The 18,113-nt window shown below is 47.8% G+C and overlaps 1 protein-coding gene across 1 annotated transcript in view; it reads right to left on the bottom strand.

Moving 5' to 3' along the window:
• Positions 1-18,113, bottom strand: part of C8H16orf71 (chromosome 8 C16orf71 homolog) — a 185,227-nt gene that overhangs the window by 24,811 nt on the left and 142,303 nt on the right. Inside the window, exon 13 of the mRNA XM_030211925.1 lies at positions 6,182-6,298. Coding sequence (XP_030067785.1) covers positions 6,182-6,298 — 117 coding nt within the window. The remainder of the gene's footprint in view (positions 1-6,181; positions 6,299-18,113) is intronic.

Consider the following 18,113-nt stretch of genomic DNA (forward strand, 5'->3'; position numbering starts at 1 on the left):
CTAGCCAAAATTTTAGTACAGCATCTAGCACCAATTTTTTTTTTAAATGCAAACTACCTGTGAAGCCCCTGCTGCAGTGCAGTCCATTATCAACTGCCTGATGCAGCTCCTACTGCTACCTGTAACACATCATCAGTCTAAGTCAGAAGATATTGTCCATCATTAAAAGAAGATTGGCCAGCTCAAATTGATGACAGAGGCCTCGGAGGGTTATGCATCAGCAGTGGGCTGCAGGCAGGTGATCATGGGCTGTTTAAAATTGTTTATGGATACCAGATAGTGGGCCATACTTTTTATGCCAGTGGGCCATAGTCTGCCCACCCCTGCCCTACAGCTACTTATATTATATATTAATGCCCCTAGTTACTAAAGTGTGGTAAGGTTTTGCAGTTGGTAATTACCAACATTTATGAACAGAAGCGTCAAAAGCTGTCTACTAACTGTTCAGGTGTTCCCAACATTTCTCAGACGGCTGCCACCTGTTAACTGCATGATGTACAATTTGTGATTGAAACTACAACTCTTGAGGTGTTGTTAATTGTTCTGCATTTACTGCCACGTTAGCAGTTAATAAGGAGTAACAACCTCCATTTTAACTGTAATGCACAGTTCCTGCCCATTCCTTACCCGTTCCATGGGCCAAAATAATGTTTTCCACATTAACTGTTTAACGCAGAAATTAGTTCAGTCCAACAGTTAATGGTCTACTTAATAAACAGGCCCCTAAGCATTTTCTCCACAGAGACAAAACAGGAACTACATCAGGCACTTAATTCTCTCACACATCTTACTCTTTTGCTCTTGGTCTCCTATACAATGCTTTTATTGCAAACTTTGTTAGACTTAGAGGCTTATTTTCAAAGCACTTAGCCTCCCAAAGTTCCATAGAAACCTATGGAACTTAGCCTCCCAAAGTGCTTTGAAAATATGCCTCATAGTGTAATCTCATTCCTCTCACTTTTCTGCTGTACACAGCCTATTGCTATTGAGGGCAACTGTCATACTGCTCATAGATTTTCCATTCATTTCCAAGTGAAAGTATATTTTCATTTTTCTCTTTGAAAATTGCCCTGGGAAAAAGTACCCACAGACACCTACACCTGCTTTTTCTGTAGTTAGTTTTACCGCAACACATTTACTTTGGAAATGTAAAAGTTGTTGTTCCAATTCCTTCCCTAATCAAGCTCCAGAATGCCTCCATTCACTGCCAGGTAGAAGTCCATGCACTGTGGAACAATGCACAGGCTTTTACCTGCAGGCAGGGTGGGTATTTTCAAGCAGCCCATTTCTGGGTTACCTCTAGAAAGCACTCTGAATACTGCCCTCATGGTATCTTCAAATGATAAGGATACTATTTGTTGCCAAGTACATCTTCTCCTCATACCTTCTCTGACTCCTGGAACACAAGTTTGCTTCCACTTTAGTCACATGTGTTTGGAACAAGCCCCACTCATCTTACTAGCAACCCTTCGCAAATTTTGATTTCTATCATTCTTTTACTGATGTTGTTTGTTATTCACAGACTAAAGTTCATACTTATTCTTTAGTTTTGATGTTCTAGATCCAATATTATTGTTGATCTTCTCTGTCATTTCTATCTGCAGGACAGTGGAGGAATGAGAAATTATATTTTACCTGATAGTTTTCTTTCCATTAGTCCTTGACACTATTCCAGAACCTGTTGGAAAGTTGTGTTCATCAACCAGCAGGTGAAGATAAAGAACTGAAAACTGAGCTGAGACATATTTCTTGGAATCCAGCCCAGCTCATTTACATAGACAAACAGTAAGGATAAACTCAGAATAAACACAACACCCTTAAATAACTCACTAACCAGATGAGCAAACATGTATGGACCTCTCTCATCTCTGTCCAACTCATGAGGGAAGCCACCTCCACTGCCATCAGACGACTGCGGGTCCTGCCTTTCTTGTTAATATAAGCCACTGCCGTCAGATTGTCAGAGAAAACTCAGACCAGGCCCTCACCAGAAAGGAAGCAAAGTCATATAAGGCATTCCGTACTGCCCTGAGCTCCAAGTGATTTATCAACCACTGAGACTCTTGTTCCATTCAGGTGCCCTGTGCCAGTTGGAACTTGTAATGGGCTCCCCCAGCCCGACTTGCTGGCATCCATTATCATCACCTCCCATTCTGTTATCAGAAAGGGAGCTCCAAAGATCAAATTCCTGGGCAACAACCACCACTGCATACTTCATCTGGCAACTAGCGCCCAAGGAAGATGAAGGTCGTACTTCTGACAGACCGGCGACCAGCGGCTGAGAAAAACCCCTGTAATGGCCTCTTATGATCCCTTTCTCATGGCACCACTTCCATCACTTCTGTCACTGACCCCAGAACCTGGATACAGTCCCAGACCCTGGACCTGCTTGACTGAGGAGAAGATGAATCTGTTGCACCAGCTTTGACCTCCTGAGTTCTGTGAGGAAGATCTTCTTCCTTGCTGTGTCGAATTGATTGCCCAGATATTCCAGCATCTGCGATGCAGTTAGGCTGCTCTTCTTGAAACTGATCACCCAACCCATGAACTGCAGAAGACGGACAACTTTGTCCATTGATGCCATGCTGTCCAAATAGGACAACGCACAAATGATCCAGTCATTGAGATACGGGTGAACTCTGATTCTCTAGCACCGAAGGAAGGCTGCCACCACCACCATGGTAAACATTCTTTGAACTGTGGCAAGACCTAATGGCAAAGCCCTGAAATGGAAATGATGCCCAGCATTGCAAAATGTAGAAACTTCTGATACAGTGGCCATATGAGTATATGCAAGTATGTCTCCATGAGATTAAGGGCAATGAGAAAGTCTCCTGCTTGAACTGAGGCTATGACTGCTCTTAGTGTTTCCATGCAAAAGTGGGACACTTGGAGACAGCAGTTTAGACCTTTGAGATCTAAGACTGGACAAAAGATACCTTCCATCTTTGGGACAATGAAGTAGATGGAGTATCTGCCTTGTCCCTGTTTGGCCTGGGAAATGGAACAATGGCCCAGAGCACCAGCAAGGAATCTACGGTGGCCTGAAGGAATCTATGGTCGCATGAACCTTGACCGCCTTGGTTCCCCCTTTCAAAAAGGAGACTTCAAGAAGAAAGGAGCGACTGGGCAGGAGAACTTCAAATTGTAACCTTCTGTAACAATATCCAGCACCACTGGTCTGACATGATTTTGGCCCACACCTCCCAAAAATCCTGAAGACGTCCTCTCACTGGAGGAAAAGAAGAGTGGATCATCCTTGCATCATTGCAAAGCTCAGGAGGCATTAGGTGTTCTAGCTGACTGAGAGGAGGACTTCCTGTCTGCACGAAAGGAAGATTGGCATGCCTGAAAGCAGGACATCTGACCATATTGCTGACAACTGGCAAGTACCATCTGCTGTCTCAAAATCAAGATTGAGAGCCTCCTGAAGATGGACGACCAGAGGCTTTCGGCTTATCCTCCAGGAACCGCTGTGGCTTAGTTCCCCCAGTTCTTTCACCAAGTTACTGAGATATTCTCCAAATAGCCACTTGCCCCAAAAGGGTAGTTTAACTGGACGTGACTTTGACGCTGCATTGACTGCCCAATGCTGCAACCAGAGTTGCTGCAATGCAGTGACAACCAAATACATATTGCAGGCCGTAACTCAAAACATGTCAAAAATAGAATCCAACAAGTAGGCTAACCCCGTTTCCAGTTGAGCATTATGCCACCCATCTTGTGTTGCAGAATGCTGATGCCACTTCAGGCATGTTCTAGCCACGAACAAGCTGAACACTGTCGCTTGAAGGTCCAAAGAGGCCAAGTCAAAGACTTTTCACTACAATCACAGAGTTTTTATGAGAGATTGATCCCAGAATCTAGCTTGCATATGTTTTAACAGTTACACCAGCCAAGCTCTTTTTGGAATTTTACATCAACTGGTGACCCACTGCCCTGACGCAGTCATTTTATAGTGGCGAAACATGGCCATGTCAGGCATTTTATGTTAAATTTCAGGGAGCTTTTAATCTATTAATAAAAACTGTGTTTTTTACAAGGTCTATCTTGTGGTTTTATCTTGATTATAATATATACATCATTTCTGAAATTCTTTTAAGTCAAATTGAAAACTCTGCTCCTCAAGTGCCAGTAACAGGTCCAGCTTCCAGGGTACCCACAATTACTATGTTGTATGTGCTGTCTCAACTGTGTGCAGACATTTTCTAAGTACGTTCACTGGCATTTAATGTGCTCAAGGGTGCACTTATAAAACTACATGTGCACAGAAGTACTTGCTCAGAAAACACAGCATCTACTTTTAGGCAATACAAACGTAGGTATTCCATGGCACACAATGGGAATGCAGGGATGGGACTGGCATTTATGGGTGTATTTTATTTTTTAAAAAGCCAGTGGTAGAAGTTCAAGTTAAAGGATCACAAGAAATATGAGAAAGGGCTCCCAGAACAAGGTAGGGGAGGTTCTCCCTCAGAAGAAACAAGAGGCGCTATAAATTATTATGAAACAACTTCAGTACTTTCGGATCATACCCTCCTCAGCAAGGAGCTCTCCCTCTAACTGCTCCTTCAAAGATGGCTACTCTGAATAGACTGAGGCCACATCAGATAAGAAGGGAGAAGCAGGGTGGACAGATGAAGCTAAACAAGATCTTTTAGGAATCAAAGGCACAGAGAGGTGAGAAACTGAAGCAACTTGCAGCAACTTTGACTATCCCTGCTTCAGTAAATAGGCCTGGTGTAAAAGAAATATAAACTCCAGAGGTGTGGAGCAGTAGCCTAGTGGTTAATGCAGCAGACTTTGATCCTAGGGGACTGGGTTCAATTCCCACTGCAGCTCCTTGTGACTCTGGGCAAGTCATTTAACCCTCCACTGCCCCAGGAAATAAGTAACTGTACATAATAGGTAAACCGCTTTGACTACCACAGAAAGGTGATATTTCAGGTCCCATCCCCTTTCCCTTCCCAGAGAAAATTAAGATTCCAATGCAGCTGAATGTTCTGTCAGGCTTGTAAAATGGCAGCTGCACTCTGCACATAATCAGATAGAGGCTGTTCCTCACTGCCAGTCAGCCCCAACAAAATGGCACTCATTCCTGCTCTCTCCTGCATCAAAAAACACACCGACCCTGCCAGAAGGCCCACAGTCCTCATCATATTCAGATGCTGCACCAATGTTGCCACCAACCCTTTCCCCCATGTCCCACAGGATTCCTGGCTTGCACACACTGCAACACCCCAATGCCAGCTGGTGGGTTCCACAGTGAGAAAACCACTTAACTGCTTCCACTAGAGTCACCATTCACCCTGACTGGCACAAACACAGCACAACATAGTCCCAACTGGTGAGTCAAGATCCCTCCCCTGCACCAAGTAGAACTTGCATCCCTCCAAGCAGTTCATAGTCGGACTTACCATTGCTGGCTGTTCCCCCACCCCCCACCCCCATCAAGTTCATAGTCTCTACAAGTCTTACCCCAGATGACAAAGAATTAGGACTGATACTCTGTCCCACACTCTCCAATGAACCTCTTTCCTTCTCTTTTTAAGACTGTTGTGTTGGGAAAGGAGAGCTCCACAGGAAATGGGGGAGAGGTGAAGGGAGGGATGAAGTAAATTCACAGGGCACCAAAGGAAGGGATCTGAAGACCTCCAGATATGACTCTGCAGACTCAAGCCACCCGCAAAGCTCAACTGGGGACCAGTTGACCAACTGGACCAGGAGCAAAAAACTCAGAACCAGTGGCTGAAAAGTGTGTCCATCCACCTGCTGGAGATACAAAATACTGAGGAACTGGACTGGATGACAAGAGCTCAGTTCAGTTTCAGTTCTTTACAGGTTCTGAAATAGTGGGAAGCTATGAAATGGAAGTTCAAAATATTGGCTCCCAAGCAATAATTTTGAAAACGTCTACCTCAGAAGACCAAGGAGCAACTGTAAGTGGCCCTTATTCCATGAGGCTCACCTGAACTGTAGGGACTTCTTGGGCAGAATTTACACCACTGTTTACTACGTATGTTTGACCTCCCTTCATCATCAATCTCCAAATATGATATAGGTAGCCCAGGTATTACGCCATAGAACCAATTTATTCATGACAATTCTGATCTTCTGCCTGAACCAAAAACTCTAGAGCTTCACTGAGTAATCAATTTTAGTTCATATACTGACATTTTACCTCCATCTCAGTATCTGCACAATCCCCAAGATCAGTGCCAAAGGGAGAATACTTCTCATCTGTCTCCACTGTCTGCCAATAGAACCCACATGGCAACTCAAAGGCTTTCTCCACTGCCTAAAACAATGCATAAAATCAACATTTCAGTTTATAGTTGCCTGAAGACAGAATTCCTTCAGAAAAGAGAAGACCTCTGTCTTTTTCCTGAAAATATATTTCTGGACACTTTCCCCTTCATATAGTTTTCAATGTCATGATTTAAATTTGAAAGAACAGTAATAATAAAAATGGATCACTAAACCCTGAGCCTTTTAAACGGCTCCAAACAATAGCACCAATGTTTTATATAATGGTATCAAAACCAAATTGCAAAGTCTTTAGCTAAGAGAGGATTTATTCTGCTGAAACATCATGAAATGAATGTTTTCATGAAGCTACTAGAAAGATTAGATGTTTCAAAATTATAAAAGAGCCACTAAAAATAAATCAAGAATTTCTATATCTAAATGAGAAAAAAAAAAACCACAGAGTGGATTTCACAAAAGAAATAGGAACCAAGTATTCTTTATTGCCAGCATCAATTATATAACCCAAGAATACTGGAGCATTAAGATGTATGAACCAGAAACTGTTTGTATTTTTCTGGCATCTGTTATGAAGATTCTTTTGAGATCTTTGATGCAGGCATATGCTTATGCTGAAACATGGCTGTGTCGGGTCACATGATTGATGCTGGAAATAAAGAATATTTGGTTCCTATTTCTTTTGTGGAATCCACTCTGTTTTTTTGTCTGGATTTATTCCATTCGTGGAGGCTTTTCCTTCTTTTTTGTGCTTCCTGTATCTAAATGATTCATAAATGTGTCTTAAGAGGGCAATTTTAGAAAATCTTATCATGAGTAAAACCAGGATTAACACATAACGGGGGCAAGTCTATAATTAGGTGTCTCCATTTAGGCATCCTGAGAATGCTGCCTGTTCTATAATGGAATCTAGGCACTCCGATTCTGTTACAGACCATTAGCACAACTAGTCAGTAGTGGTACACTTTGCATTTGCATCAGCCATAGAACTGATGTAACTGCAGTCATGTAAATGCTTCAGGGATGCATATAAATAACAGTATTCTGTAAGCCAAATGTATAAGTGGGAGCTTCACCAGTGTGTATGCCCCCTTGAATTTACATGCTATGCCAATTATACACATCCTTACAGAATAGCACTCCTACTCAAGAAAATGCTAATATTCTGTAACTTTACTCATAAAAGGAGCATGTAAATTCAGGTGCCCAGTTAGAGAGTTGCCCTTAAAGAGGGAATTCTATAGCAGGGCATCTGGTAGGAACCTATTCTATAAAGGAACATAGGCACCTACTTTCCTTTATAGAATAGTAGCATAACCGGGGTAGAGGAGTAACCTAATGGTAATGCAGTGGGCTGAGAACCTAGGGAACTGGGTTTGATTCACACTGCAGGTCCTTGTGACCCTGGGCAAGTCACGTCACCCTCCATTGCCCCAGATACAAAACCTTAAGATTGTGAATCTGCTATTGAGAGAGAAAGTACCTGTATATAATAAATTTAAACCACTTTGGTTGTACCACAGAAAGATTGTATATCAAATACAGGACCCTTTACCCTTTATATGTGCTTAACATTTAGGCAGGAGTACTTACACCAGCCATAGAGCTTATGTAAGTGTTAGCATCTAAATGTAGCAGATATGCACAAAACTATAATGTTCCACAATTTACATGTGTCAGCCCCACCTATGTTTTGCCCATGTGCATGCTCCCTATGTACATGAACCCCCAGATTCCATAGAGGTCACTCAAAGTCGGGTGCTGGAATCTGCAAGAGGATCTGAAATCCACGCACAACTTAACATGGAAACATGGAAATGAACACCACTTGGCCACTTAATTGGTGATAACTGGAATCTAATTGAAGTTGTGTGTGGATATCCCCTGCGGGCCATTCAATAACTTGGTGCCTAACGTTTGCCGCACACAACCCAAAAGGGGGCATGGCCATGGGAGGGGCATAAGAGGGTAATGTGTGTTCCCAAAAGTTAGGCACCAAGTTATAGAATCGTGCCAATCCATGTCTAAGTCCGGTGCCCAAAGTTAGGCATGACCTGTGCACTATGCCAGTATTCTGTAAAGGTCGAGCGCCTTTTATAGAATAGGGCTCAGCATGGATCTTCTCAGTGCCTAACTTTCGGCACTATATATAGAATTTCCCCCTAAGTGGGTATTTGAAGAATAGCACTTAGATGGAATTTTGGCCTGGAGTTCTCAACCCAGTCCTCAGGACAGACATATTCAGCCAGACAAGTTTTCAGGATATCCACAATGAATATGCATGACATAGATTCGCATGCACCACCTCCACTGTATGGAAATCAATCTTATGTATTTTCATTATGGGTACCCTGAAAATCTGTCTGACTCTGTATGTTCCGGACTGGGTTGAAAACCACTGCGCTAAACATTTACATGAGTAATGCATATTATATTATAGAACTGTCCTCAAAATGCTGGCAATACAAAAATTCACCACCACATAACTGTATATGGGAAGCGATCCTATGAATATTGCTATGTGTATAAATAGGAGTTGTGCAGTATCTGGGGTTTGAAAGCATCCCAAGTTCGGCTGCATTTTTAAAGGAAGCACTACATGAGGTTGTAGGAACAAAAGGCACTATATACAGAACTACATGCCACCATATAACAAAAGGCCTCTTTTACTAAGGCACACTAGCATTTTTAGCACGTGTTAATATTTAGGGTACGCTAAACGCTAGAGATGTCCATAGGACAATATGTTTAGTGCACACTAAATATTAGCACACGCTTAAAACGCTAGTACGCCTTCGTAAAAGACCCCCCCCCCCCCGTTATATACAACTAGCCGTTCAGCCCGTAAAAACGGGTTAGTAGGAGGGGGGGGGGTTGAAAGGCCCCCCACCCCGCCGCCGAGTTCGCCGCTGCCGCTCCCCCTCCGAGTTCGTCCCCCCCCCGAAGCCGTCGCCACCCACCTTCCACCCGGTCGGGCCGTCGCTCCACTATTGAAACAGCGAGGGCACGCAGCACACAGCTCTACTGCTGAGCTGCCGTGGCCTTCCTTCTTCTCTGCCTGTGTCCTGCCCTCATGTGACGTAATGTCGTCGAGGGCAGGACACAGGCAGAGAAGAAGGAAGGCCGACAGCAGCTCAGCAGAGCTGTGTGCTCTCGCTGTTTCAATAGCGGAGCGAGGGCCCGACCGGGTGGAAGGTGGGTGGCGGCGGTGACTCTGGGTGGGGGGAGCGTTAGCGACGGCGGTGTCCCTCGCAAATGCGCAGTAGAGACCCTCTCTGTTCCGCCCTCGTCATCACGTATTGACGCGGGGGCGGGGCAGAGAGGGTCTCTACTGCGCATTTGCAAGTGAGTATGACACTCGCCATTTATATATATTGATTCTAATACATGGCACTACCCAGTATTACCAACCTAACATCAAAATACAGACTCTGGCTCAGTGGTGTAGCAAGGGCGGGGCGGTGGGGGCGATCCGCCCCGGGTGTCAACGGGTGGGGAGGTGCTCCGCTCCGTCCATTCACACACCCCCCTTGGCATGGAACCGCCTTCCCCCCCCCCCCCCCCCCCCGATGCAGTCCCCACCTGCCAACCAGGTTCCAGCTCCGTCCACCCCAGCGTGGCGCCTCGCATCTGCAGCGCTGCAGTAAAAAGAAGAAAATTGCCTCGTCGTTGGCCCTTCCCTCACTGTGTCCCGCCATCTGATATAACTTCCTATTTCCTCGAGGGCGGGACACAATGAGGGAAGGGCCGATGACGAGGCGATTTTCTTCTTTTTACAGCAGCGCTGCAGATGCGAGGCGCCACGCTGGGGTGGACGGAGCTGGAACCTGGTTGGCAGGTGGGGACTGTGTGGGGTGGGGAGGTGCCGTGCTGTGTTGCCCTGCACTCGGGGGGAGGGGGGGGCAGTGGCGATCCGCCCTGGGTGTCAGGCAACCACAGAACGCCACTGCTCTGGCTAACTTGCTTGTTAGGCCTCAGATTTGCATGCAGTCAGCAAGGACTGCAAAACATCACCAAGCTTGTGGTTGCAGACTTTGAGGCTTGTTTCCACCCAAGAAAAGAACATTGTTTACCTGAACAATGACCTCATGGTTAAGGTGACCCTTCAACTTGGTGTCAGTGGGACAATATTATGGCCCAAGTCACAACATCTGAGACAAAGTTTGTTGTGCATCGACAACAAGGCCAGGAATGCACATCACCAATCCAGCTGCAGCCTGCAATTTCTATATAAAGGAGGCTCATATCGGAGAAAAGTTTGTTGCTGTTTTGCTTCCAGCGGATCTGAAGTTCTGTCCCTGCTTTGCCTGTTTGACTGACCTGCCTGAGGAACACTCTGACAGCTGCTGGATATCGTGTATGATTGCCTGTGTTGCTGCTCTGGGGTAGAGAGTTGCACAGGGACAGAAATGCGACCCATCCCCGCCTGTCTCCGCCAGAATCTAACCCGTCCCCATCCATCCCCGTGAGTAATCTCCTCCGTTCCCACCCGTCCCCTGAGTGATCTCCTCCATCCCCGCCCATCCCCATAAAAAAAGGAAGTATAAAGTATAAAGTACTGAGTGGAGTGGACAGGGGGCACACAATGCAGAGTACTGAGTGGAGTGGACAGGGGGCACACAATGCAGAGTAATACATTTAAAACGAATCAGAGAAAATATTTCTTCACTCATTAATATACTGAATCTTAGAAAAAGGGCAATAAATGCATAAAACAAACTGAAGTTTTTTCCACACTAAAATAGAGAGAATTATTGGTCACCCAAACAGCACAATGCCCTCAACAAAAGAAACAAGTGAGTATGCTAATGCTTTAGCTGCAGTAAAACAGCTCACAAACAGCCAATTCCCACCATGAGAGAAATAAACTGCCTATACACATATCTATGTAAATAAAATCCCCCTCAGACATTCTGAATCCCCCTCAGACGTTCTGAAGCTCACCTCACTCCAACTGTGGCTCCTGACCTAGGCTATTCGGACTCCCGCACTCAGCCACGCTCATCTGTGCCCTAGGCCATGCCCCATCTGGACATAAAAAGCACTCTCAACGTTCCATTGACCACTGACGTCAATGAAGCCAGTTCGTTTGTTCGAAGCTCTGAAGCAGCAGAAACACAGTCTGTGGGCCCCGCCCTCGCGTCAAACGTAATGACGTTGAGGGCGGAGCACATTCAAGGAGCCAATCAGTAGCCGAAAGCAGGAGAGAGGGCGGAACGACGAAGAGGGACGTGTAGCTCCGCCCTCACGTCACCACGCGATTACGTCGACGGCAGGGCGGAACAAACAGCGTCGCACAAACACAACTTGCACCGAGATCCCGGAGCCACCCTCGGTAAGTGACATCAACACACACAACCTAATCTCATAGCAACAGGGTCAACTCTGCCTGGGAGGGTATGCTGGCATGGAGGAGGAGGAAATCAGGGAAGGAAGTCAGAATGCTGGCATGGAGGAGGAGGACATTAGGGAAGGAAGACAGAACTGCTTAACAGAAGGAAAAGCAGGTGGGGAGGGAGGGGCACACACTCACTCAGTAGAGATGGGGGGGGGGAAGGCAAGAGAGGGGAAAAGAGGGAGGAAACGGAGGGGGCCCAACAAAAGGGAAAAGTACGAATGGGGGGGTAAGTAACCAGACGCTCTGTCAAACACACTGTAGCTCTCGGAAAACTCTGTCACTCACTGTGTCCAACATACGCATTCGCACACAGTCATTCTGAAACACACACACTCAAACACAGATACACAAGCACTCAATCTCTCTCTCTCACACACTCAGTCACTCTCACACACACACTCACTCTAACATACACACTACGAGGAAAACCTGGCTAGCGCCCGTTTCATTTGTTTCCGAAATGGGCCTTTTTTACTAGTAAAAAATAAAAGTAGTCAGCTGAGCTCACCTCTGTGCAGTTCTCTTCTGTGGATATCGAGGTCTGGCAGTGCCCAGAAGACTCACTACATACAACTTGAGCAAATCTCCTGCACGTGTTGAACTTGAGTTGAGACAGAGAGAGACCAGGGTGAAAATGTGCAAGTGCTCGTCAGGGACGTCCTTTTTTTTTTTTTAGATTACGGATGAAGGACATCTAAGTGTTAGGCGCTCAAGTCCCACCTCCACTATGCCTCCAACACCCCCTTGAAATTTGGCCATCCCTGCGATGGAGCAGTTAAGGATGTCCAAAATGGACGTTTCTCAGAGCACATCCACGCCTTTGTTCTGCCCCACACCCCCCTTGGTATTTGGCCATCCCTGCAACGGAGCAGTTGAGGGCGTCCTTCTTTTCGTACTGGTGGAGAGCTTGGTTTCCGCCCACTAAAACAAAGGTATGTGCGCGCGTCCCCACGGGAATCCCGCCAGAACATCCTCCATCCCCACGGGAATCCCGCATGTTTATTTCCGTCCCCGTGGCACTCCCGTTAACCCGGAAGGGATTCCCACGGGATTCCCGCGGACTCCGTGGGATCCCCGCAAACCGCATTCCCGTGCAAACCTCCACTCTGGGGTTAGGATAACTGGCTGAACTAGAAGCCTACTTTAGCATTTTGTGTGCATTTGTTTTAGCCTGAATAAAGATAAGACCATCTACATCATTATTCTTGAATCTTTTTCACTGTTTTTGCTGCTATATAAATAAATCTTCTATTTTTGTAATACCTTGTGGTACTGTGTAACTATTTGTTAGTATACCTGGGCATAAGGACTTAGGTCTATAGATAAAAGGGAACAAAGTTACTTCCATGACAGTGCATTATCTAATACCAAAGTGTTTTTGTTTCATATTTTTCATAACTCATACTGAGTGACACATTCTCTAATTACACTCAAAAGGGGTATAATCTGTGTATGCCCTACAGGGTTTCCACAAGAAAATGGGCTTGTAGGTCTGCTGGGATAATGTCCCTGCAGGCCTTCAAGCCCTATAGCTTTTCTCCAAATTGCCCTCTATGTGGGTAATTTTACTACAGGGTGCCTAGGTTTGAAAGAGTAAGATGAGGGGTAAGGGTAACGCATTTGACATTGTGCCTTTCTGTGATACAACAAAAGTGGTTTACATATTATAGTCAGGTAATTTTGGAGAAAGGAAAGCAGCAGGGATGGCGGAGGTTTGAACACTCGAGAGACCTGATGCCCTAAAAAGTGCCTACTTTGAGGCAACAATCTGTCTTTATAAAATGCTAGCACAAATTAGGCAGCAAATATGGGCAAAGTGGACCCAGGCACATTTACACCTGCTTGGGAGCAGGTACAAATGTTTGTGAATACTAGTATGTGAATAACTACTACTACTACTATTTAGCATTTTTATAGCGCTACAAGGCTGTGATTCCACCTGCAAGCTGCCCAAACTGAAAGGTCCTTTTACTAAGGTGTGCCGAAAAATGGGCTGCGCTAGTGTAGGCATGTGATTTGGGCATGTACAGATCCATTTTTCAGCACGCCTATAAAAAAGACATTTTAAAACTTTTGCCAAAAATGGAGGTGCGGCAAAATAAAAATTGGCACACGTCCATTTTGGGTCTGAGACCTTACCGCAAGCCATTGACTTAGCTGTAAGGTCTCACACGGTAACCGTGCGGTAATCGTCTACGTGCATAGAAAGGGTATGATACATACCTGTAGCAGTTGTTCTCCGAGGACAGCAGGCTGATTGTTCTCACGACTGGGTGACGTCCGCGGCAGCCCCCACCAACCGGAAAGAAGCTTCGCGGGACGGTCGGCACGCAGGGCACGCCCACCGCGCATGCGCGGCCGTCTTCCCGCCCGTGCGCGACCGCTCCCGCCAGTTGAATGACTAGCAAAAGATGAAACACACAACTCCAAAGGGGAGGAGGGAGGGTAGGTGAGAACAATCAGCCTGCTGTCCTCGGAGAACAACTGCTACAGGTATGTATCATACCCTTTCTCCGAGGACAAGCAGACTGCTTGTTCTCACGACTGGGGTATCCCTAGCTCTCAGGCTCACTCAAAACAAGAACCCAGGTCAATGGAACCTCGCAACGGCGAGGAAACAACAGGAATTGACCTACGAAGAACAACTAAGTGAGAGTGCAGCCTGACCAGAATAAATTCGGGTCCTGGAGGGTGGAGTTGGATTTACACCCCAAACAGATTCTGCAGCACCGACTGCCCGAACCGACTGTCGCGTCGGGTATCCTGCTGGAGGCAGTAATGTGATGTGAATGTGTGGACAGATGACCACGTCGCAGCCTTGCAAATCTCTTCAATAGTGGCTGACTTCAAGTGGGCCACTGACGCTGCCATGGCTCTGACACTATGAGCCGTGACATGACCCTCAAGAGTCAGCCCAGCCTGGGCGTAAGTGAAGGAAATGCAATCTGCTAGCCAATTGGAGATGGTGCGTTTCCCGACAGCGACCCCTAGCCTGTTAGGGTCGAAAGAAATAAACAATTGGGCGGACTGTCTGTTGGGCTGTGTCCGCTCCAAGTAGAAGGCCAATGCTCTCTTGCAGTCCAATGTGTGCAACTGACGTTCAGCAGGGCGGGTATGCGGCCTGGGGAAGAATGTTGGCAAGACAATTGACTGGTTAAGATGGAACTCCGACACCACCTTCGGCAGGAACTTTGGGTGAGTGCGGAGCACTACTCTGTTGTGATGAAATTTAGTATATGGAGCATGAGCTACTAGGGCTTGAAGCTCACTGACCCTACGAGCTGAAGTAACTGCCACCAAGAAAATGACCTTCCAGGTCAAGTACTTCAGATGGCAGGAATTCAGTGGCTCAAAAGGAGGTTTCATCAGCTGGGTGAGGACGACGTTGAGATCCCATGACACAGTAGGAGGCTTGATAGGGGGCTTTGACAAAAACAAGCCTCTCATGAATCGAACGACTAAAGGCTCTCCAGAGATGGCTTTACCTTCCACACGATAATGGTAAGCACTAATCGCACTAAGGTGATTCCTTACTGAGTTGGTCTTGAGGCCAGACTCTGATAAGTGCAGAAGGTATTCAAGCAGGTTCTGTGCAGGGCAAGAACGAGGTTCTAGGGCCTTGCTCTCACACCACACGACAAACCTCCTCCACTTGAAAAAGTAACTCTTTTTAGTGGAATCCTTCCTAGAGGCAAGCAAGACCCGGGAGACACCCTCAGACAGACCCAACGCAGCGAAGTCTACGCCCTCAACATCCAGGCCGTGAGAGCCAGGGATTGAAGGTTGGGGTGCAGCAACGCTCCGTCGTTCTGCGAAATGAGAGTCGGAAAACACTCCAATCTCCACGGTTCTTCTGAGGACAACTCCAGAAGAAGAGGGAACCAGATCTGACGGGGCCAAAAGGGCGCTATCAGAATCATGGTGCCGCGGTCTTGCTTGAGCTTCAGTAAGGTCTTCCCCACCAAAGGTATGGGAGGATAAGCATACAGGAGGCCGGTCCCCCAATGAAGGAGAAAGGCATCTGACGCTAGCCTGCCGTGTGTCTGAAGTCTGGAACAGAACAGAGGCAGCTTGTGGTTGGTCTGAGAGGCGAAAAGATCCACCGAGGGGGTGCCCCACTCTCGGAAGATCTTGCGTACCACTCTGGAATGGAGCGACCACTCGTGCGGTTGCATGACTCTGCTCAGTCTGTCGGCCAGACTGTTGTTTACGCCTGCCAGGTACGTGGCTTGGAGAAGCATGCCGAACCGACACGCCCAACGCCACATACCGACGGCTTCCTGACACAGGGGGCGAGATCCGGTGCCCCCCTGCTTGTTGACGTAATACATTGCAACCTGATTGTCTGTCCGAATTTGGATAATTTGGCAGGACAGCCGATCTCTGAAAGCCTTCAGTGCGTTCCAGATCGCTCGGAGCTCCAGGAGGTTGATCTGCAGATCCTTTTCCTGGAGGGACCACAGACCCTGGGTGTGAAGCCCATCGACATGGGCTCCCCACCCCAGGCGAGATGCATCCGTCGTCAGCACTTTCGTGGGCTGCGGAATTTGGAATGGACGTCCCAGGGTCAAATTGGTCCGTATGGTCCACCAGAGCAGTGAAGTGCGGCAACTGGTGGAGAGGCGGATGACATCCTCTAGATTCCCGGTGGCTTGGAACCACTGGGAAGCTAGGGTCCATTGAGCAGATCTCATATGAAGACGAGCCATGGGAGTCACATGAACTGTGGAGGCCATATGACCCAGAAGTCTCAACATCTGCCGAGCTGTGATCTGCTGAGACGCTCTGGTCCGCGAAGCCAGGGCCAAGAGATTGGTGGCCCTCGCTTCGGGAAGGTAGGCCTGAGCCATCTGGGAATTCAGCAGCGCTCCTATGAATTCCAGAGACTGAGTTGGCTGGAGATGGGACTTTGGGTAATTTATCACAAACCCCAGCAGCTCCAGAAGTTGAATAGTGCACTGCATCGACCGGAGGGCTCCTGCCTCCGAGGTGTTCTTGACCAGCCAATCGTCGAGATAAGGGAACACGTGCACTCCCAGCTTGCGTAGGTAGGCCGCTACCACCACGAGGCACTTTGTAAACACTCGTGGGGCAGAGGCGAGCCCAAAGGGCAGCACACAATACTGAAAGTGCCGTGCGCCCAGGCGGAATCTGAGATACTGTCTGTGAGCTGGCAGTATCGGGATGTGAGTGTATGCGTCCTTTAAATCCAGGGAACATAGCCAATCGTTTTTCTGAATCATTGGCAGAAGGGTGCCCAAGGAAAGCATCCTGAACTTTTCTTTGACCAGGAATTTGTTCAGGCCTCTCAGGTCTAGGATGGGACGCATCCCCCCTGTTTTCTTTTCCACAAGGAAGTACCTGGAATAGAATCCCTGCCCTTCCTGCCCGGGTGGTACGGGCTCGACCGCATTGGCGCTGAGAAGGGCGGAGAGTTCCTCTGCAAGTACCTGCTTGTGATGGGAGCTGAAAGACTGAGCTCCCGGAGGACAATTTGGAGGCAGGGAGGCCAAATTCAGGGCGTATCCGTACCGCACTATTTGGAGAACCCACTGGTCGGAGGTTATGAGAGGCCACCTTTGGTGAAAAAATTTTAACCTCCCTCCGACCGGCAGGTCGTCCGGTACGGACACTTGTAGGGCGGCTATGTTCCCATGGATCCAGTCAAAAGCCCGTCCCCGGCTTTTGCTGTGGAGGCGCAGGGGGCTGCTTAGGCGCACGCTGTTGACGGGAACGAGCGCGCTGGGGCTGTCCCTGTGCCTGACGAGGCCTTCGGGCCGGCTGGTTGTACCTACGCTTCGCAAAAGAATAGGGTGCAGCCTGCCGGGCCCGGGAAAAACGCCCGCCCGCGGGGGCGGGTGCTGAAGGCGCCCGGTGGGAGAGCTTGTCGAGAGCGGTTTCCCGCTGATGCAGTTGGTCAACCATCTGCTCGACCTTCTCGCCAAAAATATTATCCCCCCGGCAAGGGACGTCAGCCAGTCTCTGCTGGGTGCGGTTGTCCAGGTCAGAGGCACGCAGCCATGAGAGCCTGCGCATCACTATACCTTGGGCCGCAGCACGAGATGCCACGTCACAGGTGTCAAAAATCCCCCTGGACAGGAACTTTCTGCACGCCTTCAGCTGCCTGACCACCTCCTGATAAGGCCTGGACTGCTCCGGCGGGAGCTTATCGACCAGGTCCGCCAGCTGTTGCACATTGGTCCGCATGTGGATGCTCATATAGAGCAGGTAAGATTGGATGCGGGTCACGAGCATGGAGGATTGGTAGGCCTTCCTCCCAAATGAGTCCAGAGTGCGAGACTCCCGCCCCGGGGGCGCCGAGGCGGTATCCCTCGAACTCCGTGCCCTCTTGAGAGCAGAATCCACGACCGCTGAGTCATGGGGCAACTGGGGCCGCATGAGCTCTGGGTCAGAGTGGATCCTGTACTGGGACTCTGCTTTCTTGGGAATG

This window comes from Microcaecilia unicolor, chromosome 8, assembly GCF_901765095.1.
Source record: "Microcaecilia unicolor chromosome 8, aMicUni1.1, whole genome shotgun sequence".
Classification (NCBI taxonomy): Eukaryota; Metazoa; Chordata; class Amphibia; order Gymnophiona; family Siphonopidae; genus Microcaecilia; species Microcaecilia unicolor.